This window comes from Hippocampus zosterae, chromosome 14, assembly GCF_025434085.1.
Source record: "Hippocampus zosterae strain Florida chromosome 14, ASM2543408v3, whole genome shotgun sequence".
NCBI lineage: Eukaryota > Metazoa > Chordata > Actinopteri > Syngnathiformes > Syngnathidae > Hippocampus > Hippocampus zosterae.
The window spans coordinates 4,265,914-4,293,890 of NC_067464.1; the positions used below are offsets into that span (position 1 = coordinate 4,265,914).

The following is a 27,977-nucleotide window of genomic DNA, read 5'->3' on the forward strand; positions in this document are numbered from 1 at the left end:
GAAGTCGACGTGCTAACCACTAGACTACCGGGCCTTCGGAGGAGATCCAGTTATCTTAAGTCACTGGCGCACGTGCAAAACAAAACGCGAGCATTTACCTACTTTTCTTTTTTTGGGGGGAGGGGGGAAATGAGTGGTAGACGTGCCCCCTCGCCCAAAAAAACGTAGAATAGGATTAAAACGTAAACTCGCCATTTGTTGCTGCAGTTGACGCTCGGTCCTTGTTGATTGTTGCTGTAATGACGTCTATTTACAGTCACCCACAAATACTAAAAATTAAATAAAATATAATAAAAACACGCCAAAAGGTAAAGCAGCTGTCCCTTCACAAAATCTCTTTGCATCACATTAAAAATGAGCACTGCTGTGTGAGGCTCTTTATATATTTAGATTTCGGTAAAATATACATATATGTAACATATATTATATCATATATATACATACCTGTACATATACACACAAACACACTATATATATTTTTTTAGGCGGAACAAAAAACAATTTGAATCAGGAAATCGTATTTGATTTAAAAAAGGTGAGTGGATCGAACTGAACCGAATTGTTGCACTATAAAATATATGGAGATGTGTGTCGAATCACCATTTATTGGAGACATATATCTTTGAAGGAAATGCCACAGTTACGATGACATAGGGAAAAATTCATTCATATTGTAAAATGACAAGAAACTCATTGCATCATACCCTACGGAACTCAGCAGTACCATATTGAATCGATTCGCAATCCCAGTGAAACGAACCAAATCAAATCGTTTCTTTAAAATAAACTATGAATTGTATCGCACCCCATGTAATGGGATACACATCAAATCAAATCATCCTTTATTGGAGAGATACACGGCCCATATAAATACAAAGCACACGTATAGACACACACGCTCACACACACACACGCACACACACACGCGCTAATTCGTCGCTATTCTGTGCCTTTGGCAAGATGACGGTTGTAATCTGTAGCTATTTAAAATATACTTAATGCATAAAAATAAACATTTTGGCATTGTCTTGCTTTACTCTTCCAGTCGGGTGAGGTTGGTTGAGGGTTGAGAATTGAGTGGGTAAGAAGCGGCTTACGGGAGGTGGTGGCGGTGGTGGTTGTAGTTCCACAGGATGATCAAACGAGCACAGACAATGCTGATGAGAATCGTGAGGAACAGCAGCATGTTTTTTGGGGAGGGGAGGGGGGGTTTCACTGATGACACCACCTGCCCCTGCCACCCCGCATCGTCTCGTGACCACCACTACCCCTCACCACCCCCAACACGGAGAACATCGCTTTCCCCTCGCTTCCTCAGGCAGGCACAGTCATCAGAGCTGGATCTCAAAAGTCTTGTGCAGCTCAGTGGAGAAGGGGTTGGTGGGAGACGGCGTCGTGCGCTGGTGCGAGCGCCCTTCCAGCGCCACCCACTGAGCCTCAAAGGCATCTTCCTGTGGCTGCTGCGGGGCGGCTGAAGTGGGCAAGGAGGTGACGGGCGGGTGGGGCGGAACAGCCCAATTGTTCGCCCCGTTGAAGTTGCCGCCGCCGTTGGGAGGGTGCACGCTGACGGCGGCGGGCGACGGCGGAGGCTTGATGAAAGGGCCCGGGGTGACAAGACCTGGGGGCGCTACAGGCGCCGGGGCGGGAAAGGTCTGGGGTTGCGCAGCTGAGCCGAAGACGTTGGCCACCATCTGTGAGGGGGTGATGCCCACCACGGGCACGCTGGGTTGTGGGAAGGACAGCCCGTTGGACATGGGATGGAAAGCAGTCTGGCGCGGGGGCAGCAGGGGCACGTATGCAACCGGGGGTAAGGGCGCCACCGGGGGTAAGGGGGCCAAGGGAGCAGTGAATGCTGGGGCGGGCATTGGGGCCCCTGCGAGGATGGGGTCAGGTCGAGGAGCCCGCACAGACTTGGAAACCTCCTCCAGCCATTTTTCCGCTTCAGACGGGGTGCGTTTGTGCGAGGGTAAGACTGGAGAAGACGTGGGCGGGACGATGATGACAGGAGTGGATGAGGGCCAATCACTTCCTATTTGGACAAAAACAAAAAGACACATTTGCCCCTTTCATGCCGTCAGTGGTTCTGTGTTAAAGTTACAACTTGGAATGGGGGTGGCTGCGTGGAATGAGATCATGCAAGAGAGTTAACGGACTTGCTCTGAAGGAAGTTCCAACACTTGAAATCGGTTCATTGTGCAAAAACAAAGTTCACCGCCGGCCGGCGCCGTGCACAAACAAGTTATAAAATTGTACAAAAAGAGTTGATACAGTCGCTGTTAGCCAAACGCACAGGCGAGCGTTAGCGCTACTGGCTGCTACGCCTCAGTGATCAATCCACGCGAAACGAACGTATACAGTCGAACCAAACTGTTTCAATGAGTTTCAAAAGCTCATTGAAAAGACACTGTAAAATTAGACAGGGTTTGAATGTTAACACTTAATCCAAGTATAATATGTTGCACATAAAAGTTAAAATATATATATCTATATTTTAACCAAAGATTTTTTTTAACCAAAGAAAGTTGGGAAGTTAAGATTTGAATCAAATTGAATCGATTTGAATCAAACTGTTCTTGGACAGTGATTCTTCCCTGTACCACTAGAGGGAGCCCAAGCAAGTGACACTATCTGTACTTGATAGATGAGTTTATGACAGCCCTACTCTACACATTTTTTTTAATGTCTCTTACCCGCCATTGCAGGGGTTGGGACCCCAGCAGAGGTCTTGGCCCAGGGGTTAGTGTCTCGAGCGGGCAGAGCAGGGGCCAACGCTGCTGAACTCGGAGCTGGAGGATTAATACTAGCAGCAGTAGGAAGCGGGGGAGGAACGAGAGGATGAGGATGGGGGGTGGAAAAGGAAGCGGGAGCAGGGACGGCGGAGCCGTTGACTACAGCGGAGGGACAAGAGGACGACGGGGAGCAAGAGAAGGATGGTTTAGTGTTAGACATGCGAGGCGGAACATGTCACAATAAAACAAGCACATTCACGAAATGTCCACAATGTGTGAGATTGGCGTTTGAGATCATGTATATTTATTTCAGTGTTTATTTCATTCAATAGTATTTGTCTATTCTTTGTATTTTCTAATAATTTTATAGTATTATTGAGGGTTTTTTTTCTCATTTGTGTACTTTCCAGATATTTTTGTAGTTTTGAATCAAATTTAAATATTTGTCTAATGTTTTATATCCTGTTAATATTTTCACATTTTGTTCAAATAAATGTGTATTTTATTGTAATCATTAACGTTTTCAGTTTTTAAAAATATTTTAAAAAATAGTAACAAACACCGGAGACCACAGATTTATCTTTTTTGTATTAAAAAAAATTGTGATATTTAATTAAGCGTTGCTTGATTTTATTCTTTCTTGTATCGCAGGAATATTTTGGGGATTCATCCCAATACCTAACTTTTTATGTGCATAATTCTTGTAATACGTGTCCTCTAATTGATGTCACTTCTGGTTTATATTTCTGGCTATTTAAATAGATTTTAAAAAATGTTTGTAATATTTAAACGATTACTCCTTTGGTTCTGCGTTGACTGTGCAAATCAGTTATGCTTTGCGCTAATCTGACGCATTTCTTTGAGCAGTATGGCGACGATACCGATAAGTGCGCCGTGGTGTTATGAGGCGTTCGCGTGTGATGCTCGGGGCGATGTTTACCTGGCACGACGGGTGACTGCGGCGAGGCGAGCGCTTTGGGCATGGGCGCTGAGGAAAAGGGGTCCTCCGGGGGTCCGCTGAACGCCGTAGTGATCTGAGTGCACAGCGAGCTTATGCTATCGTTCTCTCCTTCCACCTCAGGCACTGAATGCGGGTGAGCGGAGGAAAACGGCAATTAGAAGAGCAGTCGTGTGTGTGTGTGTGTGGGGGGGGGGGCGCCTTAGCTCCTCATCTGACCTGCATTCCTGATGGGGAAGTCCGACTTGCGCTGCACGGTGGAGGGAAGCTCGTTTATGCGCAGCGACAGCTGGCGCTTGAAGGGCGACGTCTTCTGGCTGAGCGCCGGGAAGCCGCGGAAAGAGCCCTGCCTGGCCAGCGCCTCTGCGGGGGCGTGCCGGCGGGGTATACCCAGGGTGTTGAGCGAGAGGGGCGGCGAGGACGAGGGCGACGGCGGGCTCCCTGACTGAACGGCGGAGACGTTGATCACGCCGCCGCCGGACGAGTTCCCCGCCACCTTTGCGTCGCTCTCGGCTGTCGGGGGGGGGGGGGGGGGTGTACATGGAGAACAGGAATTAAACCCTCAAGCTTGCGATACTGCAAGCTTGCTGGATGTTTCTTTGGGAAGTTTCGCCCATTCCACTTTTCATGTTGTCATAGCGAGCGGGGGAGTTCTATAGAATTTTGAAGGGAAAAAAAATGACATTATTTAATCTATGAAGAAGGCTGTAACAAATTATGGGAAAATTGAATACTGTCTGGATGTTTTTTTTTGACAAGTGGCTAGGAATACAACAATATGTATGGACAATGACACCGTGTATATCATTTTGCCGTTCAACAAAATCAAGATGATTTAATTAGCATTAATCAAAGGAGTTCCACAAAAAAATATGGCATTTACAATTCAAAATGTTGGGTCATTTTGTGCCGCAATTTATGCAACTATGGGATTTGTTTATTGTTTAAAAAAAAACGGAAGACTATAAAAGTACTAACATAATGAGTGGAAATGATTAAAATATTAAAAATGTGTTCAATCATTTCAATTATTATGTCAGCTGAAGAAAATAAGACCGAACTGGTAAAACGACGATTTTAATCCACCTAAAAACAACTTTGAAAGATAAATTTAAAAAGAAATAAACATCGTGAAAAATGTAATCTTATTCCAAACAAGTACAAATAAAAGTTTTCCTCAAATACACACCTCCCACATTCACACACAAATTTTCTTTTCACTTAACCTCTTCCCAACCACCTTATTCTTAATCAACAAAAAATGCCCTCCAGTCACCCAAGAATAAACGCGTGTCCCTGGAAAATCAGCACTGAGTTGGGAACATAATCATCTGAGAGCCTAAACTGGAATATTACCTATGAGCAGCGAAACAATCCCGGGAAGTGCGCGAGTTTGTAGACACGCACCTTTTTTAGAGTCCTGCAGCTGCCTCATGACTTCCTCCCGTTCGGCCGCCTCTGTGGCCGTGGTGACCCGGAAGGAGCCCTCGCGGGTGAAGGTGGTCCGGTTGGCGTCAAACGTAGCGGTGACGCCGCACTCCTTCTCCCGCTTCTGCTTCCGCTCCAGGCAGGCGGCGAAGGCGCAGCCCACGGCGTGACTGAGCCGCTCTCCCTTCACGTACGGCATCGCGTGGTCATGTTTGCGTCAATTGATCCATTTTTTTTTTTTTCCGTCCGCGTTCTCACCGAATCTTTGACGGCCATGAAGCAATGGCAGATCCAGCGGCGCGTCGTCCCGTCTCGGCAGATGTATGAAAAGGCTCTCTCAAAGTTGCGGTCCGGCGCGCAGAATGATACCTTTTCAATCGTCTGGTCGAGGATCAGGTCCTGCGAAAAAGAGACATTGCCATCTGTCAGGCGTAATCATCAACTCAAGGAAGAGTTAATGGAGAGTTAGTGCCGTCCAGTTTTCCGCCCACTGCAAATGACAAAATTATCTCAGGTGGGATGACTGAGCACAAAAGACAGGAATGACTCATTCATTCATTCCTTTTCCGAACAGCTTGATCTTCACTCGAGTCGCGGGGGGTGCTGGAGCCTATCCCAGCTTGAAATAATCAATCCAAATGGTTAACTTGGGCTATCTTGTTCTTTATTATGATGTATTTTGTTTTTGTAACGGAAAGGGAAAAAATAATTGTCATCAGGTGATGTCCAGACATCGTACTTGGAGTTTTACCATTTTGCCAGCAGATGTCAGTCTCACATTATGAGAACATGATTCTGCTCCTGCAGGTGCACCTACTCAAGCGCAGAGCCCATTTCTAACGTAACGACCTGAACATTTTTTTACTCAACTACAGATATGGACAGGCCTTTTTATGGTTGTCCTTTACAGAATGTAAAGAAATACTCATAGATTTTTTTTTTTTTTTTGCTTCAATGGACATTATTGATGCTCCTTCTGAAGAGCGCCTTGGCCACCAGGGGGCGGTATATGGCAAACACACAGATAAAAATATAGACGATCACAGCTCCTCAGTAAACTGTAATAATAATAATAATAAATTTTATTCGTTGTTGTTCTTCATAGACAAGAATATACGCCCATTATCCGTCGACATATGCTGCACCATAATTGGTGTTTAAATATATTTTATTTAAAGAATTATAATTCATTAGTCCGGCCACAGCGTTTCGCATTGTTTGCTTGCATTAAGCTAAAGAGAATTTCCTTCACGCAAAGTTGGACAGTCAATGCCAACAAGGACTAGCAATAAACAGGTGCGTATAAAAAGGTGTGCTCTTGCACATGACAAAGATGACCTGACGATTACATTCTGTAATATTCCCATGTATTGGAGGGAAAAAAACATTAATGAAACAATACAAAGTAATTAAAAAAATACAGTTAATTTAATATTCCCAAACATTTGAGCTGTGCATTTCTCCTTCTTATTATTATTATTATGACATCCCTCGCCTCCAGTGTTTTCTCACCTTTGTTTTGTCGTCGACCACGCGGAGACCGTCCGCCGACACCCACAGCACGGCGCGTATTGCCTTCTTCCCAGCCTGTGTGCAGTTAAAAAAAAAAAAAAGACAAGACACATGTTTTAGTTCACATACAAACACCCGTGGATCGATCCACAATAAAGTTGCTGTGCCACTCAAGCCAAACGAAAGGAGAGAAACAAGGTCGGTGCTCGGGTGCCCCCTGTTGGTTAGAACAGCAACGACCACAGTGCGTGAGTGCGTGTCTGTGTCGTTGACGGTCATTCACACAAATGATTCCACTTTTTGGTTCGTTGACGGAGAACAAGTTGTTAACACCACTTGCACACAAACAATTAAGTGCCCCACCCTGATCTCAACCTTTGCCCCACATGCATTTGTGTGTTTCGTGTGTGCGCGCTCGTGATCTGTCCTTCAAAAAAGGGTGACTTGTTAAAACGTGAGAGAGAGAGAGAGAAAGTGAAAGGCACTCGGACTGGATACAAATCAGCAACTTACTTTGGAAAAGAATCCTTTGAAGAATTTCCTGTCCTGGATGGTTGTTTAAAAAAAAAAACAACAACAACAAAAACAGGGTAGGTGAGCGGGTTGGGGGATAGACAAAGTATGACAGTGTTACCTGGAAGAAATTGTAAGAAGTCGAAGGGGAGGGAGTTGATTGGGTTGTTTTATTATTGATTGACTGATTATGATTAATACTGATTGTATATCAATTGTGGTCAGCGTTAGTAGCAACACACACACACACACACGCACACACACACACACACACACACGGGAAGTGCACCAATTATTTGACAACCTAAAAAAATTAACCGAGCAGGTTTAGGTGTCACGAGTGGCGCTTTGACAGAGAGCACTCAAAAGTATGAAACCAACCCAACCAGTTCTGACTATCGAGGGTTCTGTTATTGTATTAAAAATACCCACACACACACACACACACTGGAACCTCGGGTTTGGCGATATGGCATTAAAACGCTTACAAGAAGGAAAGTACAGGTACGCGTTGAAATGAACCCTGAGGAGAACGCAACATTTGCTCCACCCTCGCAAATGATCACAGCTCAGTGGGATAGGGGCTTTACCGATTTTTGATATTCGCATCAGAGCCATTACACATTTTTTTTTCCTCCCTCTGGCAAAACACGCATCAACTTCCCACAATTTTTTTTTTTAACCGAAACTGGTCAGCCAACCAGAGAAGGGATTTCCTGATGAACAGATGAAACTGCCGAGGCGATATGTTGAGAAATGGAAAAAACATTCTACTGCTTGACTTGAATTTCAAGGTCTTTTTTTGGGGGGGGGGGCAGATTTTCTGTCAGCGATATCACACCAAAGCATTTCCCAAAAAGCCTTTTTTTTTTTTTTTTTTTACCCCAACACAAAATAATTGAATTTTTCCTAAAATAATCAAATGGGGCGGCCCGGTAGTCCAGTGGTTAGCACGTCGGCTTCACAGTGCAGAGGTACCGGGTTCGATTCCAGCTGCGGCCTCCCTGTGTGGAGTTTGCATGTTCTCCCCGGGTCTGCGTGGGTTTTCTCCGGGTGCTCCGGTTTCCTCCCACATTCCAAAAATATGCATGGCAGGCTGATTGAACACTCTACATTGTCCCTAGGTGTGAGTGTGAGCGCGAATGGTTGTTCGTTTCTGTGTGCCCTGCGATTGGCTGGCAACCGATTCAGGGTGTCCCCCGCCTACTGCCCGGAGACGGCTGGGATGGGCTCCAGCACCCCCCGCGACCCTAGTGAGGATCAAGCGGCTCGGAAGATGAATGAATGAATGAATAATCAAATGGTTCTTATAAATTCATGGTGCTTTGTACTCGGGCTGAAGTGCCCATTCCAAGGTTTCATATATTTTTCATCTAAAGTTGTTGAGCTTCGTCAAGGCAAACCCGGCGAAACATTTGCTGCCGGGACGTACTCTGCTCAATAGTTTCTCATGGGAACTTTGAACAACTTCGAAAATAGGAACCAAGTTTTTGCCGAAAGCAATGTGAAAAGGATTCTGCTCACTTTGTCTGTGTTCTTTGTGGGAACTCAACTCGCTAAGTTTCTGTTTTGAAAAATTGTTTTGCTGCTTTTCAAGGAGGTTCCACTGTGATCCCTGCTCAGATTCTTTCACAGGTGACAAAAACGGTGTGAATCTGATTTCTGAATGTTGAACAGTCCGGGAAAGGCTGGGTGAGTGGTTGTGTGTGTGTGTGTGTATAGGAGGGGGGGTCAAGTTGAGGCCACCAAAAAGAAACCAGATGCAGGCTAGTCTTTACTCTTAATCCCCACCCTCGCTCCCTCCCTCCTTGTGCCCCGCCGGTAAGCCGTGGAAAGGCGTGCCACTCTGCTCCTGTTACGCGCCGGCCGTGGTGGGAAAACGTTTGAATGCGCGATCTGGCATGTTAACCAGCAAGTCGGCTTGTTAGCGGAACATGCAGATGACGATGATGATGATGATGATGATGGCTATTGGTTAGCTGCAGGTAGCAAAATTGAGGGGCGGCGTAGGGAAGATGAGTAAACGTTTGGGAATTGGAAGGGGGAGGGGCGGGGCGGTTGAATTGAAGCATTTCTGGGCAACAGCACAAATAAAACCTGCTTAAAAAGACAAACAAACAAAAAACATAACACCAACATGTAATACAATCGCTTTTTTGGGAGGTATGAAAGTGGGAAGGATCTCGGAGCAGGAAGGAAAGTGGAGGTTGAAAAGGTGAAGTAAAAAGGACTGTATCAGACCAACTTGTAACATCTTAAATCAAAGTTTTTAGCCTGTCCTACATAAAAGATTCCGACATTCTTGTCAGCCCAATATTATTTTTTTCTTAGTAGGTTCGCTGTGTAAATGAAGCAATTAATTCGACTACTGGTAACCTCCGGCTTTTGCGGTGTTCTGTTTGAAAGGTGTGTATAAACTGTGGATTTTCTCTCCTCCTGGTGTACATATTTCTCGCTGTCAAAGATGTTGGTGCATTCTACGAGGACACATCTGCAACAACGGGGAACTCTTTGAGCTTTGTTGGCACCGAATCCTAATTAGGGCAAAATCCAACCTTCTTTTTGGTTTTGTGTACAAGCCGTAAGAATCGCGTAAACTTTATTTTTCGCCGGTTCTCTGTATAGTGCCTTCATTTTCACAGGGTAGGTTTTGAGCTGGAGCCAAATTTAGCATTAGCCTTTGATAGCTTTACATACCACAAACTCTGACCTCGACTTGAACAAAATACAGGAAGTGACGTGACAGTCGGGGCACTATGGAGGTCGATTAAACACAGAAGAGAAAAATACCGCCACTCGTGGGAATACAATGGAGTCACTGTCAGACCTGCTAGCCGGCTAAGCAACGTTAGCATATTAAAGCATCAATGAAGATGAACTAGGATGATAGAACTACATATCAGCCACTTGGGGGGGAAAAAAACCCCCACCTCCATCACCTCTGACTTTTAAACTAGGGGGGAAAAAAGAGTCAAGAAATTAAACGGCTTCGTGACACACATACACACACTACAGTGTATTTGTCCAAGTACACTTGGACAAATAGACTAAGAGACACGAGCACACGTCTCGCGCACACACGACGCAAATGTCACGAGTGTACTCTCCATCCACCGCCGGGCATCCGGACCTCAGCGTGAGCCAAAGAAATGTCATTAGGTTGAGGGACGAGAGACGGTCAGCGGCGGCCGGAGGGGGGGGGGGGCGGGGGGGGGGTCCATGTTGTCCGACCATTCCATGGCGATAAAAGAGGGACCTCGGGCTTGAAGTGTCCTTGTCAAGCGTCGATGCGTATGTGCTGCTGATGCTTGTGTGGTATGTGTGTGCTGGCGAGGGACATCGTGTAGAAAGCATCCATACGCCTGAAGAGCGTGAGTGATTGTTTTCGGCCATGAGATGTATTGTGCATGTACGTGTATTCCCACCGCTCGCACATACACACGAGATACCTTCGGGCCATACGATTGCGTGTCTGCGTTGATACGGACATTTAGGTGCACCGCCGTCCTTTTTAATACATTCACAAAGCTTTAAAAGCTGCCGAATTTTCCCCTTTGGAGCCAGGACGATGGCTGCGTTCAAGGGAATTCTGCTAGAAAGGACACATGAGCCTTTTTTTTTTTTTTTTTTTTTTTTTACCTTGGCCAGCCAACCTGGTTTTGCCAGCAAAAAGTTGACACTGAGTCTGAGGGCGGGGGTTTGGAATGGATTAGGTCATTGACAATGGAAAACGCTTCAAAAACTTACAAAATATTCTAAGATAAGATAAGATAAGATATCCTTTATTCGTCCCACACTGGGGAAATTTACAGCCTCCAGCAGCAAGGAATTTAAGTTAAGAAATTTCTTCCTGAAACCGTTAATTTCGTAAGTAGAGGTACCACTGGATAGCATTTAGAAACAAAACTCACTTTTTGTTCCCCCCTACAACCGAACTAATTAACAGACTCTTCAATGTTCGACTGTGATACTTTTAATCCTCCTGAACGCTCATTGCGATCATAGTGAGAAAGAGCCCCGAAGCCGAGCTTTAGTCTTTACTCCAGAGTGGCGATGAGTTCACGACAGGGTCGGGAATCTCGACCGGCAAGACCCCCCCCCCCCTGCCCTCACGCCCCCCAAATATATGCGGCCAACAGAGTGAGAGGGAGGAAAAGGGAATGTTGGAGCAGAGTGGAAGTTGACGAAAAACAGCTTCTGGAGCGGGAAAGAATCCCTGGAGTACACAGACAAGAGGAAGAAGGGGGTTCTTGTTCCAGTGGGGGGTTTTTTTCCCAAGGAAAACCTACCGTCTTCAGCCGCTTGACCGCGTCCTCGCAGATGTGCATGCCTCGCGACTCTTCCACCTCCACGTGTCCCAAGTACTGGAGGAAGACACAAACACACACCAGAGTGAGTTATGGTGCGAAAAAGGCTGCCAGAGGCGCACGGAGCGTGATTAAAAAAAAAAAAAAAAAAAAAAGCCGTGAATATAAATGTGTACAACGAGGTTGGTTATTTGAGTGAGTCTTGTACGCCACCGGCATTTTGGCCCTGCTGATTTATACACATAATTAAATACAATCACAAGGTCAGTGGCAGTTCAGACGATCCCTCGCCGTTTCTGGAGGAACGAGGGATACAACGGAGTGGCTGCATTTGTCGAGAGCTCACGCGACAGCGCCGACGTGAAATATGAAAAGAGCGAGGGCGTGTAATGAGAGCGTCTGAACTCAGAAGACCGGCGGCCTGAGCACAATGGGCAAAGAACATGATGTCTCATCTTGTGTCCTCTACCAAAAGATATGATTAATCCTAATCCGGGATTAAAACAAAATAGTCTCTTTCCCGCAGCACTTGGGTAGGAGATGCATCATGGGAGGAAATCCCCACAGTGCGCGCCAGAGGAAAATCTAACATTTCAAACCAGAACGGCACTGGGCAGAACAACCCTAATCCATCGTGACGTGCACTGACTGGACCGCTCCAGTTGTGGAGGTTGCGGTAGTGCATGTAACAGGTTGTTTTGTTTTTTTTTAAACCACCGCTCTGTTTGCTAGATCTGTTGGGGCAGTGCCCCACTTCGTCCTAATTCAAGCAGATTTTGACCACCAAAAGTAAAAAATATATTTGAGATAGACAATTTGCCGGATCTACGACAAAATTCTGCCCCTCTACAATGTTTTTGTGAAACTGTTCAGTGCAACTCTGGACTAATCAACTAACCACCAAACTAAATGACTAAAATAACTAAACCGACCAACTAATTTAACAACTAACAAACTAAGCAACAATCTAACTGGCCGAACAAGAAATGAACGAACCAACCAGTTAATAGACACTAGCCAACCAAGCAAAGCAAAAACTAACTAACCGACCGATTAACACTCGCACGTTAATACATCAACTACATCAACAAACCAACCAACAATCTACCTAATCAAGCAAATAAAACAACAAAGATACAAAAAAAACCCAACCAACCAGCAAACCAACTAACTGCTCAACCAGTTCAATCAAACTAACCAACCAACAATCAACCTAACCAAGCAATAAACCAATAAAAAAAAAAATAAGTCACGAACAAACTAACCAACGCACAAAATCAATAAACTAACCACTCAACAATCTACATTGCCAAGAAGCGCCTCATGAATAAATCAGAGCAAACTCACTGACTAAACCACCAACTTAACCCACTAACTAGCCAACCAAGCACCCATACATCTTTATTTATACCGCGCTTTCACAACAGTTGTAACAGAGCGCTTCACAAATTCAAAACAAACAAGGCAACTAACAACTGAAGTGCCTCACTGAAGAACCAACCACAAATGAACCAAATTAATTCGTAACCCCCCCCCTCCAAAAAAAACCCCTAACAGAATTAACTGACCTACTGACCAATTCCAAACTCCAAACTCAACAAACTGGCTGACAAACTGAAAATCTAATTACAAACGCAGAGATGTGACCTGGAAATGAGGATACTCTCCACACCCCCCCCCCCCCCCCCATGTAAAATTGACAGTCATGTCACCCGCCAACCCACATGAGACTGAAAAACAAAATTCCACTCATGAGGATGTGCACATTCATTAACTCATTCTTATCTAAAGGTGACCCGCCGCTGCACTTTTGCACTATTTCAACATGAGACGGAGCCAACCCCTCGAGACTGTTCCTGCCCGGTTTCCTCTGGCTGCGCCGCACCGCAGGCTCAGGCGCAGAGCGTCAGGGAACGAGCCCTCGCCTCTGCCGGCCTTTCGGCGAATCCCATTTTCTGCGTGTCACTCGGGAACGTCAGAAGCCATTGTGCGCACCGAGAGGAAGTCCTTACCCTTTCCTCGCAGATACGAGGCGAGCGACACTGACCCGAGCCGGACCACCCTTGCCCTTGGAGGGCCGGCGGCGCTATTTCCAGAGCGTGACGGCACGCTCGTGAGTCACGGCGTAGCTCCATACGCACGAGCCGCGCGTGTGCACACGAGGATGCCGCTGATGCGCCGTTGCGGCCGTGCGCGGCGAGGACAAATGGGAAGTGCCGTCCGCTGTTGGAAAGGGACTCAAACGCCCGTGTGTCATGTCAGGCTGGTGGACTCGTGACAGACGCTTCACTCGAGTGTCCCTCACGGGGCCGACGTGACCATATTTAGGACGCGGAGGAATAATCAAGTCACAAACCAACTGACAATTTAACATTGGTGGATTTTTGTGGCGAATTCCATATGTCGTGTAGTCTTGATTCGTTGAAGTGGCAAACTTGATCAACCAAACCCACAAAAAAACCCCCCACAAAAAAACTCATGCACCAAAATCCACACACTACTTAGCCAACCAATAAACTCCCGAACCAACTTAACAATCCATCCATCCATCCATTTTCCGAACCGCTTGATTCTCACTAGGGTCGCGGAGGGTGCTGGAGCCCATCCCGGCCGTCTCCGGGCAGTAGGCGGGGGACACCCTGAATCGGTTGCCAGCCAATCGCAGGGCACACAGAGACGAACAACCATTCGCACTCACACTCACACCTAGGGACAATTTGGAGGGTTCAATCAGCCTGCCACACATGTTTTTTGGAATGTGGGAGGAAACCGGAGCACCCGGAGAAAACCCACGCAGGCCCGGGGAGAACATGCAAACTCCACACAGGGAGGCCGGAGCTGGAATCGAACCCGGTACCTCTGCACTGTGAAGCCGACGCGCTAACCACTGGACCACTGGGCCGCCCCCAACTTAACAAGTCTCATTAAAACGGTTCTTGTTTCGTGCTTACTTTCCTTGTCCCCATCATGCCCTGCAACGTGATTAATCCAACTCCGTGAGTAAGCAACCCCTGTGATTGCCACCACATCCGTCTCCATCCTTTGGCAGCGCGGCAAGGCATTATAATGAAAGCGCTTTTTCTAAATGGCCTCGAACGGTGAGTAAGACGTCTAGCAAATGTCAGCCTGACTCTGACGCACGAATGGCGGCTCATTGAAACACAGCGGACCGTACACCGTGCTCCTACTTGAACCGCCTCCTCCCCTTCCTCCCTAGCGAGCCATCAAGCCTCGGTGCGGCAGACGGGAGATATTTCCACATGAGCCGGCCGAACGATCCCACACACCGTTCCACTTTTTGGAGGTACCTCGAGGAGGCGCATGAGGGAGTAATAAGAAAGGAAAATGAAAAAGCACAAGATGCAAAGAGGAGTGTGATTAATCGAAATTGCGTACATTTTTTTTTTCAATTTTCCTCGGTTTGTATTTGCATTTACAGATGCACTTCGGAGGATTTGACATCTGATTTTCTGGTCATTTTCTGCAAGAAGGGAAGCGTGACCGCCCTTGAGTTCATCTGAGAGCATTTACATGTCGGCATAATGTGTCCTTTGGGTGATTGGGCCGATTTTCATTCATTGACTGACTTGCATGTTGTGATTCATGCGTTTTTATTGTCTTCTTGATGTTCCAGTTTTCATTTCCGTGGCGATGAGAGGAAGCGAGCTGTTGCGCTTTTGTTTGCATTAGAAAACTTTTGTTGCCAAAATAGTCGACTCTCGCCACCCACACCCCGTCTGTTCACCTGCGGCGTCCATGAGACAAATTGTGCGCATGAACGTGTGTGTGTGTGTGGTGGTAGGGGGAAATTAAATAACATTTTTAAGTGAATGACAGTCATCAATGAATAACCTCAATAAAATGTTCAAAAACAATTAAAAAAAAAATTTAAATAATCACTGGAAAGGAAAGAATCGAAGAAAAAAAAATCACTGCTCCATTTCACATTATTCTTAAAGTATTGTGAGAGAGTCAATGACAGAGTTTAGTAAGCAAAAAAATAAAAATATAATGGAAAAAAATGAATTAATTGGGTTTATATCCAAATGATTCGTTTTTTAAATTCTAAATTATGAATTGGAAATATACTTTTCAATGTCAGAGTTTTACACTTTATATTCCCATGCCATCAAGGAGACGGCAAAGTTCGCCGCCGACCCAAGAAATAAAATGCAAATTGGCTCATGCTATGAATTTTTAAAACATTTTACATAACCATACCCGCAACAGGAATCATTCATGGATATGATTTAAGCTTCCTGAATTTATGTCATTAAAACAAAAATAATCTTGTTCAAAATAACATGAACTGAAGTTACTGATTTTTTTTGTTTGTTTTAACAAAATACCAACAAACACCAAAGTAAAACGGTGAAATCCTCCTCCACTGACTCAGACAAGAACAGCAGCAACTAGAAAAGCATGGCCAGAGACAACCGATTGGCATTTTATGACCGTGACGAAAAAACTTTTTTCCCTTCGGTTGCGGGCCTGTCGTCATCGAGTCCAACGAAAGCCGGACAATCAAATTATTATTACATTTAACGTTTCGGAGCGTACAAACACTTTCTGAAGGCTAGGCTATTAAATCGCGCGTCGCTCCTGGGCAAAATGTGTGTGTGTGTGTGTCGCAATCAGGTCAAGGCGGTAGGAATTTGGGAGTGTGTTGACGCGAGTGTCACCTTGACCGCAAAGCTGCATTTCCCGCTTCGGACCGCCTCCTCATCAGTCTGCCACTGGTGCGGCCGGCTAGACTCCGGCACGTAGATGTCCTTCTTCCGCCGGAAGCTCTGCCGTAGCTTGTTCATTGCGGAGCTCCCTGCAGGAGGTCAGAGCGGTTACGTTTGATTATGCCGTTAGTAAGCAATAAATCACCTGTGATATAATAAAATAGATCTGATTGTTCATTCATTCATTCATTCATTCATCTTCTGTACCGCTTGATCCTCACTAGGGTCGCGGGGGGTGCTGGAGCCCATCCCAGCCGTCTCCGGGCAGTAGGCGGGGGACACCCTGAATCGGTTGCCAGCCAATCGCAGGGCACACACAGACGAACAACCATCCACGCTCACACTCACACGTAGGGACAATTTAGAGTGTTCATTCAGCCTACCATGCATGTTTTTGGAATGTGGGAGGAAACCGGAGCACCCGGAGAAAACCCACGCAGGCCCGGGTAGAACATGCAAACTCCACACAGGGAGGCCGGAGCTGGAATCGAACCCGGTACCTCTGCACTGTGAAGCCCACGTGCTAACCACTGGACTACCGGGCCGCCCTTAGATCTGATTGATTACGTATAAAGGTTCCAGTCTTATAGGTTAGCGTCACGCTAAAATAAAGGCAAGTGATCCATCAAATATTTATTTTTTTCTACTTCAATTATTATTTTTTTGGCCCCCCCCCAAAAAAAATAATTGGGGTGCAAATGTTTGCAAAATTGTACCAAGCATAAATCCTAAATTAGACAAAAATAACAAGAAATATGTGGCTTGATCACTTCAAATGATATGGTAACATGTGGATCGCACCTCTTAGTCACTGAATTATTCAGACTCGGGAGAAGTGAGTATTGATACCCGGTTTCGGGTCAATACGAGCCTAATTTCAAAGTATCAAGTACTTTTGAAGGATCGATACTTGCCATGACTACCTCAAGAAAAAAAAAAACATTGCAGAAGTCTATCTTGGCAGTAATTGACACTGCAGCTGTCTGACACGTCAGTGAGTCATCAGGTGCGTCAGGAAGACAAAGGTTTTTGTTCAGTCATTGTGTTCTCTGGAATGTCAGGTATCGTAAATTTGAGTGGTATCGGTACTTGGTATCGATTACTCGAGAGTAAACACTCACGCGGACTGATATCAGCCTTGGAAAAAAGTGGACATCCCTGATTAGAACACTATATAAATAAATAATATATATTTGGGGGTGGGGCTGTTGATCTACCAGAACGAAGCACAGTTGTTGTTTTTTTTTGGGGGGGGGGTCTGTTTCCAAATTGCTGCAGTGTATGACATTGCGATATCGCTTTCTATTTGATTCATTGCATTCAGACGGGCAGCTCATAGATCCAGTCGCTTTTCAATTGTCAGGATGATTTTTATTTTGAAAATTGTATTTTTATTTTGACCCCCCCACCCCCCACCCCAGCCTTCACTGTTAAAAGCTCATCCAGGCTTGAGTCCGAAGGGAGTGGCACTCGTACGGTTGGTATAATTAGCATGGAAATTAAGTGCAACGCTAATCTGGTGTATCTGTTCCTGCTTTGGGTATTGACAACATTTATACTAGTTCAAAGGTGTCGCCAACATGAAAACCAGAGAGCTGTTGAGGGGTGAAAAAAAAAACGAGCACCTCTGAAGGTCAGAACAGACAGAAAAACGACAGAAAAAACAATAAGAACCATAAAGCATAACGTTTTGGTGTGCAACGAAACAAATTAATGAATCAACCCCCCCCCTCGTGTCCTTTATTCATCTATAACAGAAACATTTGCCTGCGAGCATCATCATCTATCGATGTGTTGCGATGTTTACGACGACGGGGAATGAATACACCTTTCAGGGATGAAACTGGGTTGTTTTTTTTTGTTTTTAGGAAAGTCGGTGGAACTTGCAGAGGGCTCAGAACTTTTTAGTTGGTTCCCGGCCCAAAAAGTTTGAGAACCACCGCTCGACACGATTGTCCTCTCAACTTTGCGGGGGGAGATTAGCACGGCGCCAAAGAGACCCAATTAAAAAGCCGCTGATCCAAATGAGAAGTGAGAGGTGCGGCCATTTTTGAAGGACCGGCTCATGTTTGGCTAGGCCGCTCGTAAAGCGGAGGAGCGGAAGTCAGTGAGCCGTAGCATTCCGACGTTTTGAGAGCCGCTAACTTTTTTTTGAGCGGATGGGGATCTGATGGGATTAAGAGATTTTTTAATCCAGGGAGATCTGCGCACACACACACACACAGCTAGTAGTACACGACACACACCCAACGAAACTCTTTGTGTACTAAAACCCGTTCTACGAGACGAGCTGTGGTCGTCGGGGGTTGGAGAGTGTTTGAGGTGAGGCGCTCGCTCTTATCTGCCCTGGCCAGATTGGAGCACTGCACAATGGAGCATTCGACCCTGACACACAAACACATCAAACGTTTTACTCAAAGGGAGGGTGGTGGGGGGTGGTGGGGGGGGGGAGTTGACCAAGGTTGGACCTGTGGCCTAACGGGATGTCTCCAAAGTCTCAACATGGCATGTGCATTTTGGAGCTTTTTGTGAAAAAGGGGTGCTTTTAATCTTCCAATTAAGACTCGGGTTCGGTGGTAATGGTACGTGGTACTCTTCAAACACTTTGGATTGAGACGTTTCAAACTTTTTTTTTTTTACATACACATTGGGTAAAGCGCCTACAGAGTCGTAATTTGGAAAACAAAATTGATTTCAAAATGTTAAAATGTCTTGATTTTTGGGGGATGAGAGTTTTTTTTTCTCCCAACGCATTTCAAAGGCCGTCAATGACACTGGTCAATAGCAAATTTTAATCAAAAATGGCTTTCATGTCTCCCCAAAAATGAGAAAAAAATTGTAGATTTGGAACCAAAAAATAACAATAATAGCCACCTGGAAAATTCTACTTGCATTTCTGATTTTTTAAAAAAAAACATTTTTTGAGCAGTGTTTTGCTCGACTATCCTGGTTGATTATCTCGCGTTGAAGTCCCGCAAAAATTGATTCTGCATTCAAACATATGCTTCAACTTGGCACTCTGCAAACAACTCCCACATCCCAAAAGCAAAAATTTGGCTCTCGAAAAAGCATACACCATTTATGTTACTTTCATGACATCATTCAATTTTTTTTAAAGTCAGAATTAATACAAAACACTTTTTTTTTTAAAAAAAAAGAGCCAGAAAAATGTTTCTGTAAATACTTCCCAGCGAGCTCCGGTAGATCTGGGCCCTGGGCCTCAGGTTTGATACTTGTAATTATTAATATAAGCGATTCTAAACTTTTTGTAGGCCAGAGCATGTCGACTAATCGATCATTTTTTACTATTTGCAATGTTGTTCGATCCCTAAACGCCACGAATAGCCCGGGTTCACCGTCCGGGGCTTTCAGGAAGGCGAGAAACTGGAAGTCAGGCAGTGACACAAGCACGTTACACTCCGGCGTTTGCAAATAAGATGTTCACAGGTCGCCTCGCACCTCCCTCATAACTCGTTTATTGAGGTCACGTCATATTAGTGCGGCGTCGCTTACGAGCTGCCAACACGCGCAGCCCGTTTGTACGCTCCCGCTGTTATGTATACGCGACACGGCGACACTTCCCCCCGTGGCGACGCGGGGCTTAGAAGTACGTCTGCGAGTGACAGGATGATGGTGTGCTCTTCCTTCCTGTACAAAGATGAAGATGCGGAGAAAGACAAAAAGCTGATTTAGCCATGGGAGGGGGGGTGAATGGGGGGGGGGGGGGTGAACGTCGGGCTTGGCAGGTGGATCGGAATGAATCTTGTGAGGAACTTTGGCCGCCGGCCATGCAGCCAGAGGACCTGTTTAGTCACACCTGGGGGGAAGGAGGGGGGAAAATGTTTTAAAAAAGCATGAAAAAGGGTTTCAGCTCAGGCTTATCTTTAAATATATTTTGGCCTTTTGTTTACACCCCAAGTGTTAAAAAAAAAAAAAAAACAAGGGGAGAAGATACGCCGTGCCTTATTGTTTTCCAGTACCTTTGGCCCACAGCCCAAGAAAGCAAATAATGGGCCCTCTAAACTTCACGTTTTTTGCTAAATGGATTTGCTCTTTTCATTCTGGCTGAAAATCTATTCCGAGGAGGCAATTTTTTTTTTTTCTTATCTCACTTATTTTCACTAAATCCCTTCTCGACATACATCTCTCTTGGAATGGAAGGCTGATTAATCCTTGCGTAAGATAGCCGGGGGATGAGTGCGGTGGCCGTTTGGAGATCAGGAGGTTACAGTTGCGGCTTGCCACATTTGCGGGGCTGACGCGATCATCTTTAACGGCCAAGAAAGGGCGCGCGACAACAGAAAATCCATCATTTGAAATCGAGCCTTCTCGTTGACCAATGTTGTGTCATGGTGCAGCCCTTTGGATGCGGCGGTGGTTCTTTCAAGCGCTCTATCAAGTTGAGTTGAGCAACATCATGTAAAAGGGAGCTTGAAACTGTCTCGAAAGTGATCTGTGCCCCTCCACACCTCCCCCCCTTTTGCATAGTCATGTGAATCTCGAAAGAGTCCAAGTCGCGTAGATTATGCATATTTTTATTGGGACAGTGACCACGCGGGAGTTCGAAACAGCTTGAGAAATGACGGGGTTGGCATCACATTTGCAGAGGTTTCACGGGAAAAAAAGGCACTTGCTGGTTTTTGAAGTGTCGTGAACGGTGTACGCGCAAAAAAAAAATAAAACCGCACTCACATCAGCCTGCCATGCATGTTTTTGGAATGTGGCAGGAAACCGGAGTACCCGGAGAAAAACCACGCAGGCACGGGCGGAACATGCAAACTCCACACAGGAAGGCTTGGAGCCGGGATTGAACCCACAACCTCTGCAGCTGGACTCACAGCGTAAGTCACTTACTAGGCCACGCGCACGTCACCACACAAATACTACAGCAGGTTTCGCCAGCGCGCCCAAGCTTGTGAACATCACATGACCAAACCCGGAGAACGGGTGAGTCATGACGGTCGTTACCTCGAAGCCTCAAGTCTGTGATGTCACTTTCAGTCGACTGCAAGAAGCAAAATGGCCGTCGTCTAAGATGGATGACAACAGGGAAGGGTTTTGCTGCTTCACTCATATTCCACAAAACGCCAAAAATACTCGGCATAAACTGTTTAGACCACTGGAAACACTTTTGGAGTGACTTCCCCTTTCATATCTCAATGATACCAAAGAAGCTTTCAATCAGTTTTTCCCCAAACGTCATCTCCCGTTGAAATAATATGAATATAAACATGCGGTAAGTGGAAAACAGTCCAGGGTCAGTGGGGACGCACCTTGAACTAGCGAAACTGCAAAAAAACAAATTAATAAATTAAAAAAATAATAATAATAATAAATATTTTGATACCGTCTGATTGATCAATACAATCAATTCATCGAGCAGCCCTCCTCTATTCATAAAAAATCTTCAGCTCGGCCTTGGGAACCTTCAATCCATCCCCTTTTTTATTACTCCTGAAATCCACTTAGCTTCTAAAAAAAAAAAACAGAAAGTACTCCTGCTTCTCAAGGCCTGCGGCCAAAAAGTCTCTCAAGCGTTATTAAAACTTGTCGAGAAAGCAGCACAGCAGCGGCTATGCTCCGTTAGCGTAGCATTGACCCTTCGGAAGCGGAGCCACCGTTACATATTGACCGAGGCGGTGTGGCAACGTGCAGTTAATATGTGATCTATTAATTCCACATGGGCATGAGCACATTTTATTGAATCTCCCAGAACAAATGCTGATGGCGAGAGGACGTTTTACAATCCAAGGTGGCTCGCTGACTTACACGGGGCTATAAAATGGTAAAGTAACTCATCAGTGCGTCGCTGATAGCGGACACGTTCCTCACGTGATTGGTGAGACTGACGTAACACTCAACTTAAAGACCGGCAAAAAAAAAAAAGCCTGTCTTGTAGATAAGTAAGTGTTCTGGATTTTGGCTTTTTTTAATGACAACAAAATAAAAAAATCTAAAATCATTGGCTATCCGGCGCAACTGCAAGTTGTGAAGCCCAAATTTGTTAGCTCGCTAGCTAGCTAGCTGGAATATATCCTCGTGGGATGATGTATCGCAGCCGCTGGAGGCTTTTAGCGGATATATTTTTAATCACGTGCGGCTCTGCGGGCGTGAGAAACGCGAGACAAAATAGTCTGAGAGCTGAAAGAAAAGCTTGAATTTCCCAGATTTTTAAGTCTCATTCTAGATACAGTACTCTGCGATGAACCATTCAATGTGATGGTCGCTACTTCAAAACCATCCCCCATACTTCTTCTTTACAGTGACTTTTAAGTTCTACAAAATTTTTGTTATTGGTTCTTGTAGTTCCCGGAAGTGAAATGTTTCAATCACACATGTCACACGAAATTTTGTTGAAGCTTACTATTTTTCGAGCAGTCAAAACACAGTGGACCTCTCGGTCATAGTTCCATGGTAAAAAATTCCGGTTACAGCAAATTCCTGTCTTTTCTGGTGTCGGTGTGAAAGGCAAATGCTGACTGATGCTCTTCCGCTTCAGCTCTGATCGAGCAATTTCTGCGGAATCTCTGTGCGGAAGAGGCTACGGTGGTCAAAGGAGGAGATGACGAGGCGGAAAACAAGGCCTGCTTGGGGCGTGCGTGCGCGTAGCATTATCTGTCTAAGCAGCAGGATCGATGAGAGGATGGTAGAACAGGAAATTCACGCTGAGCGAACATACTTGCAATCTTGCACCATCCCGCTAACCTGGCCGAGACCCATGAATGCACGCTTTTGACTCTCGCCACACTTGTCTTGGGTGTGAATTCGCCAAACAGAAAGAACAAAATGATTGCATGTCTGAACGGAGAAATGGTTGGATTGGAGTTTTTTTTTTGGGGGGGGGTTCGTTGATTTTTTTTTTCATTTTTATTTTTATTTTTAAGGTTGGAACGGAGTGCAGCTGTTACGCCCCGAGTGTATGTCAGGAATGCCGTTCACGTACTGGAGCGCTACTCTCATCCCACCCGGGCTATTTGTCAAGAGGCGGGACGTCTGCGGAATTTAAATACTCCGGCAGATTTACGCCGGGCTGCCAGCACTACCTGGCCGTGCGACGTTAGTGAAGGTTTATTGTGAAAACGTTACCGCGACGGTACTCTTCGATGATGTACAGTAACTTGCCGCTAAAATAAAACGAACCGCAATCAATGTGTAAAAATGTGAGGAACGTGACAGCTCAAGGAGGTGAAAATTAAGGCAATAACGAACCCCCCCCCCCCCCAAAAAAAATAATTTATTTATTTAGTCATTAGGCCTGCCCCAAAGAGGATTTTTTTTTTAGGCTAAGTCCGATATTTGGCAGAATAAAATCATGGTAACTGATTAATCAGCAGATTAATAATATAAAAAAACTAACACTAAATCTAATAAATGAATGTAATTTTTGGTCCTTTAACACAGATATCAATTACGGCCAATCATTTGACTCTTTCACAGTACTTTGTCCTTTAGTATTTGTTTAACTTTACAACTGATTTTGCCGAGTTGTTTTTTTTTTTTTGGAGGGGGGGGTTCGAACATCATCGATATCTTTGTCTTATATTGTAAGGTGTGAATGTGTTAAAAATACAATTTTAAAAAAATCTCTCATTTTAAAAGAGCTAACGTGTATGGATTAAATCGGCTGGTTAACCGGTCGGGCCCGAAAAAAAAAAATTACATCAATTAGATTAATTCGTTACGTTTGAGGCTCATCATTGTTCATATCATTACCAGTTAAATTATTAATACGTGCAATTATACACATTTTTGGTGTGTGAATGACGTTTTTTGGGTGAATCTCGCCAGAGCTTGTCCTCATCTCCCAGTGCATCGTCGTAGTCGGGACAAGTTGGACTTTTTCGTTGGATTTCCCAACGCTCCCAAAGTGCAACATGGACGAATTCCAGTGCGAGCTACGCAAAGCGAAGCTCTGTCCCATCTTCCCTAATAAGCGTAATCACAAACATACAGAGGCCCAAATCCGAGGATGGACCAGTTTGGAAAACTACCAGGGCGGCACTATCTGCCAAGGCACCTTTGATCCACTACGGCCCGGCCTGCCAATTAATGAGGAATTACTGTTCGCCCCCCGAGTGGCCCCCGGTGAGGCGCAGCCGCTGTGGGCAGGAACAGGTCGGAGACCGCCAGGCACCGACCCGGTCATCAACACGCCTCGCCGAGCAAAAAGCCGAACGATGCCCCTTGCTGAAATGCGGCACGAAGGCGGCCAACTGGACAGCGGGCACAGCGGGGCCATTGTTCCGCACACTCGTGGGCCAGAAGGGCCTCTTCTTTGCGCTGCAGGAATGCAAAGTACCTGCTCGTCGACATCGTCCACGCGGGTCTCGTTTTTCTCGCCTGTGAGCTGGGGGGATTTATTCATGTTATCGATTCATTTGAGTCCACTGTGAATCGATGAAATCCCTTTTACTCCGATGGACGGGTTAACAACTCATCAACAATTGGAAATGCACAGACAATAAAAGTTTTTTTTTTTGGGGGGGGGGGGGGTAGCGACACGTAAACTTATTAAAATATAGTTTTTAAAGGCACTGCAACACCGTTTGATAAATCATCAGAAAAAAAAAAAAATCAAATTGGCAGGACAGAAAAGGCGAACATGTAATTTGATTACGATTCCGAAACGGGTTTGGTCCACAAAATCTGTCAGAAAATCTACAAAAATGTATAGTATTGTTTTCCAAAGTAAAAGCAGTGCTTGTGATTGATTGTATACAACTCCTTCACGTGCAATTCTTTTTTTGGGATCAAATTCTGTCTGGCCCAGGGTTATGATCTTTGTGGATTTTTCAAGATGGTTCGTTTTTATTTCATTTTGACTTTTGCTTTTCAATCAAGCAAATTGTAATTAGTATTCAAGGTGGATTTGTTAGGTTCTACTTTTTTTTTTCAGTACTTTGTTTTAGTTTCATTCCTGGTAATCCGGACAGGTGGAGGGCAGGAAAAAAAAAGAGGGGAAAAACAGCCATTAAGCAGCTAATTGAACAGCCATTTGCCTAACGAACCAGACGTCCCTTGCGAGATGACGTCGAGGGGCCATCCTGCCGAGGCAGCTCGTCTTAATTACAGATCGGTGGGTATGAATAAAGCATGAGGAGGGCTCAGGTATCGCACTATGTAGGGTCTACCCGGGGACAAAAAGCCTCCTCCTGCACACACCCCGAAAGGCGCACACACACACACACACACACCTCACAGATTTAACAGGCGGCGACATAAGAGGAGCTCAAAGCCCCTTGGACCTAATTAGGAGCTAAAGATAAAAGTCCCAAATGGGTGCACTCATAAAAAGATGCTTCTGTTGATTCGCTTTCTTGAAACGAGCACGGCCAAAGAAAAAAACAAAAACAAAAAAAAAAAAACTATTCGCACGCAGCGATGAACTAATTTTGCCGATCGGGGGAGATCCTGACATCATGTGGTCAGCGGCGGTGCTTTTGGAGATGGACACTCGCCACGCTCCGGGCTTGATGAACTTGTATTGAAAGCTCATGAGAAAGAAGAGACGTCTTCCCCCGCGACCTATTCTGAGCCGGGCAGGAGTCCGGCCAACAGCGTTTTTACAATCAAGATGACCCTGATTGGATGCCGCCAGACCAAAATAGGCTCAGATCGGTTGCGGTTTCAACGCGCCGCTCGTGTTTGTGTGCGACACGTGAAATGCTGCGGAAATTGATCGCGGCGGCTTGAGTGACCACAACGATCACGGGAGGCTCAATTTGCAACAACAACGTGAAAATCAACCGTTCCGTCATACCGAGGAAGTGAGAAATGATCGCGAATGTTCGAAAATAGTCTTTTATGGAGACGTTCTGACTGACTCGCCGCGATCGCGCCAACTCATTTCGACATAAAGTTAAGTCGATGTGGGGAAAAAATTAACCTTGTGCAGATTCAGGGCAGAGATTTTGCATCAACCTCTTTAAGGAAATGTCATGATACAAGTCATACAATGAATTCAGCCGCAGTCTATTCATTTCAAGTGTACCACATTTAGACATCATTTAATGTCCGCACACCTCGAAGCATTTGTAGAAGAGTTTGAAGACATGGATATGGATCTAGTTCGTTTTATCCACATTTGGGAAAATGCCCGATTCTGATCCGCGGATATCAGATTCCATGAGGTCCCATACAGTCGTACTTTTTTATACATTGTACATTTCACAATGGCGTGTGTGTGTCAAACTCGCCATCAGCTCTTATCAAAAGTAGAAAAGAAAAGTCATAAAATGACGATATGGTGTAAGACTTAAAAAAAAATACTAGCAAACCTCGGGAGGAGATTTGTCACCGTGCATCGTACTATTGTCTGCGGGACTTTTGTCGCCGCATGATTCATCTATCTGACTTTCTGAGACATAGGACATCAAAAATGGGACTTGAGTCTAAATCTCAACTCAAGGTCACAAGTTTCTCATGCAGAGATAATGGGGGTGTTTTGTTACAAACTAAACTTTTACTATTCGCGTCTGGGCTTGGTCCCTAAACCCCGCAAATAGAGAGGGGTCGATATACCCCGCTGCTATCAGTGACGAAACTAAAAGTGAGGCCCCGTGATTGCTTCATGGTCTGTCGCAAAGCAAGTTTATCAACCTGCGTTGCGTCACAGCTCGGGCAGAATTCAGCAAGTGGTACCTCTGAGCCTCTCCCCTTCATGCTGCTTTTTTCCACTCATTTATACGACGCTGGCTCATCATCAGCCACATAAATAGATATATTTATAAACCTCACCATCCAGACATAACTGTGGCATTTTTTACAAGTGCGCACACGCACACACACACACACACACAGTTGCACTGCTACTTACATATACAGTACACAAGCAACATTAGCGGGGGAGGGTGTGCAGTGTGAAGCATTGGGTCCGAGGGAACATGCTTTATTTGCCCTACAAGAATAAAGTGCAATTGCACATCCACTGCAGTAGGTGGCAGTGGTGATCTAATTCATTTCTTTCTTGTAATTTTATGCAAATCTTATCTGTGACAAACTAAACACATGTTCAAGTTATTATATGTTGTATATGTTATAAGTTGATCTGTATTTATGGCTAGTTTTGTTCAATGTTGTGCAGAGGTGTACTTATAACAGTTTATTGACAAATACATGTGTTCTTCTTTTGGTGGAGAGTAACAGGAAAGAAATAGGAAGCACTGACCACATTTATACAAAATATTACAATTTGTTCATGTACAAACACACACTCAGACATTGACACACACGCATACATAAACATTTACTTGCATGCACGGCGAGTAACGACGTCACACAACCCGGAAATCGGGTGAAGCATTTATGTCCCATTAAAAGCTCACCTCGTCCAGGTAGATTACTTGAGATAACGCACGGCACAACCGTAACGCCCCTATAATTTGGTCGTTTAAATGAACTAATTGGACATTTTACAGAGCAAAATCAGCTGGACTTGTATGTCGATTTAACGTGAGTTTGTCCTACAGGCAAGCGAACTGGGTGGCGTTGAAATGAAGGTTTGGAATGGAGCTAACGTAGCCACATCCGCAAACGCACGCTTAGCTCGACGTGCTAGCGAGCTAATTGAAGAGACAGCGACAGCGAGAGAGGGGAAGCGTATGAATACAACGCACCTTACCTGTGACCACCAGGCCGAGCCAGTCGGTACGCCGTCACGAAATCCGCCCCCTCCCCGCTGCGACGGCGCGTGCGTCGGCCCCCTCCGAGGAAAAATAATTCAAATTCCACAGAAAGCACTGCGAAAGACTCACGCAACCCAATCGCTTCGGCCACCGCCGCTGAATGGCTGCGAGCAAGC

General features: G+C 45.3%; 1 protein-coding gene across 6 annotated transcripts; it reads right to left on the reverse strand.

Moving 5' to 3' along the window:
* Nucleotides 1–587: 587 nt before the first annotated feature.
* numb (NUMB endocytic adaptor protein) lies at nucleotides 588–27,969 on the reverse strand. Of its 6 annotated transcripts, none has more exons than XM_052086578.1 (11): nucleotides 27,798–27,968; nucleotides 16,130–16,266; nucleotides 11,430–11,504; nucleotides 7,141–7,173; nucleotides 6,628–6,702; nucleotides 5,374–5,514; nucleotides 5,095–5,299; nucleotides 3,907–4,200; nucleotides 3,670–3,813; nucleotides 2,691–2,888; nucleotides 588–2,029 (listed from the first exon to the last, which is right to left on the reverse strand). In XM_052086578.1, the coding sequence occupies exons 2-11, from the start codon at nucleotides 16,253–16,255 to the stop codon at nucleotides 1,332–1,334; spliced, it is 1,989 nt and encodes a 662-aa protein (XP_051942538.1). In that variant the 5' UTR covers nucleotides 16,256–16,266; nucleotides 27,798–27,968; the 3' UTR covers nucleotides 588–1,331. The 6 variants fall into 6 exon arrangements, with proteins under 6 accessions (XP_051942538.1, XP_051942539.1, XP_051942540.1 ...); XM_052086579.1 differs by having other exon boundaries at nucleotides 27,793–27,963; XM_052086580.1 differs by lacking the exon at nucleotides 27,798–27,968 and adding an exon at nucleotides 22,542–22,702.
* Between the last annotated feature and the right edge of the window lie 8 nt (nucleotides 27,970–27,977).

Excerpts from the sequence above, each read along its gene's own strand:
- numb (XM_052086578.1), bottom strand. The coding sequence starts at position 16,255 with ATGAACAAGCTACGGCAGAGCTTCCGGCGGAAGAAGGACATCTACGTG. Across the intron at positions 5,300-5,373 it reads TCATGGCCGTCAAAGATTCG|GGAGAGCGGCTCAGTCACGC; the intron begins GTGAGAACGCGG and ends CCGTACGTGAAG. Across the intron at positions 3,814-3,906 it reads CTTCCCCATCAGGAATGCAG|TGCCTGAGGTGGAAGGAGAG; the intron begins GTCAGATGAGGA and ends ACCCGCATTCAG.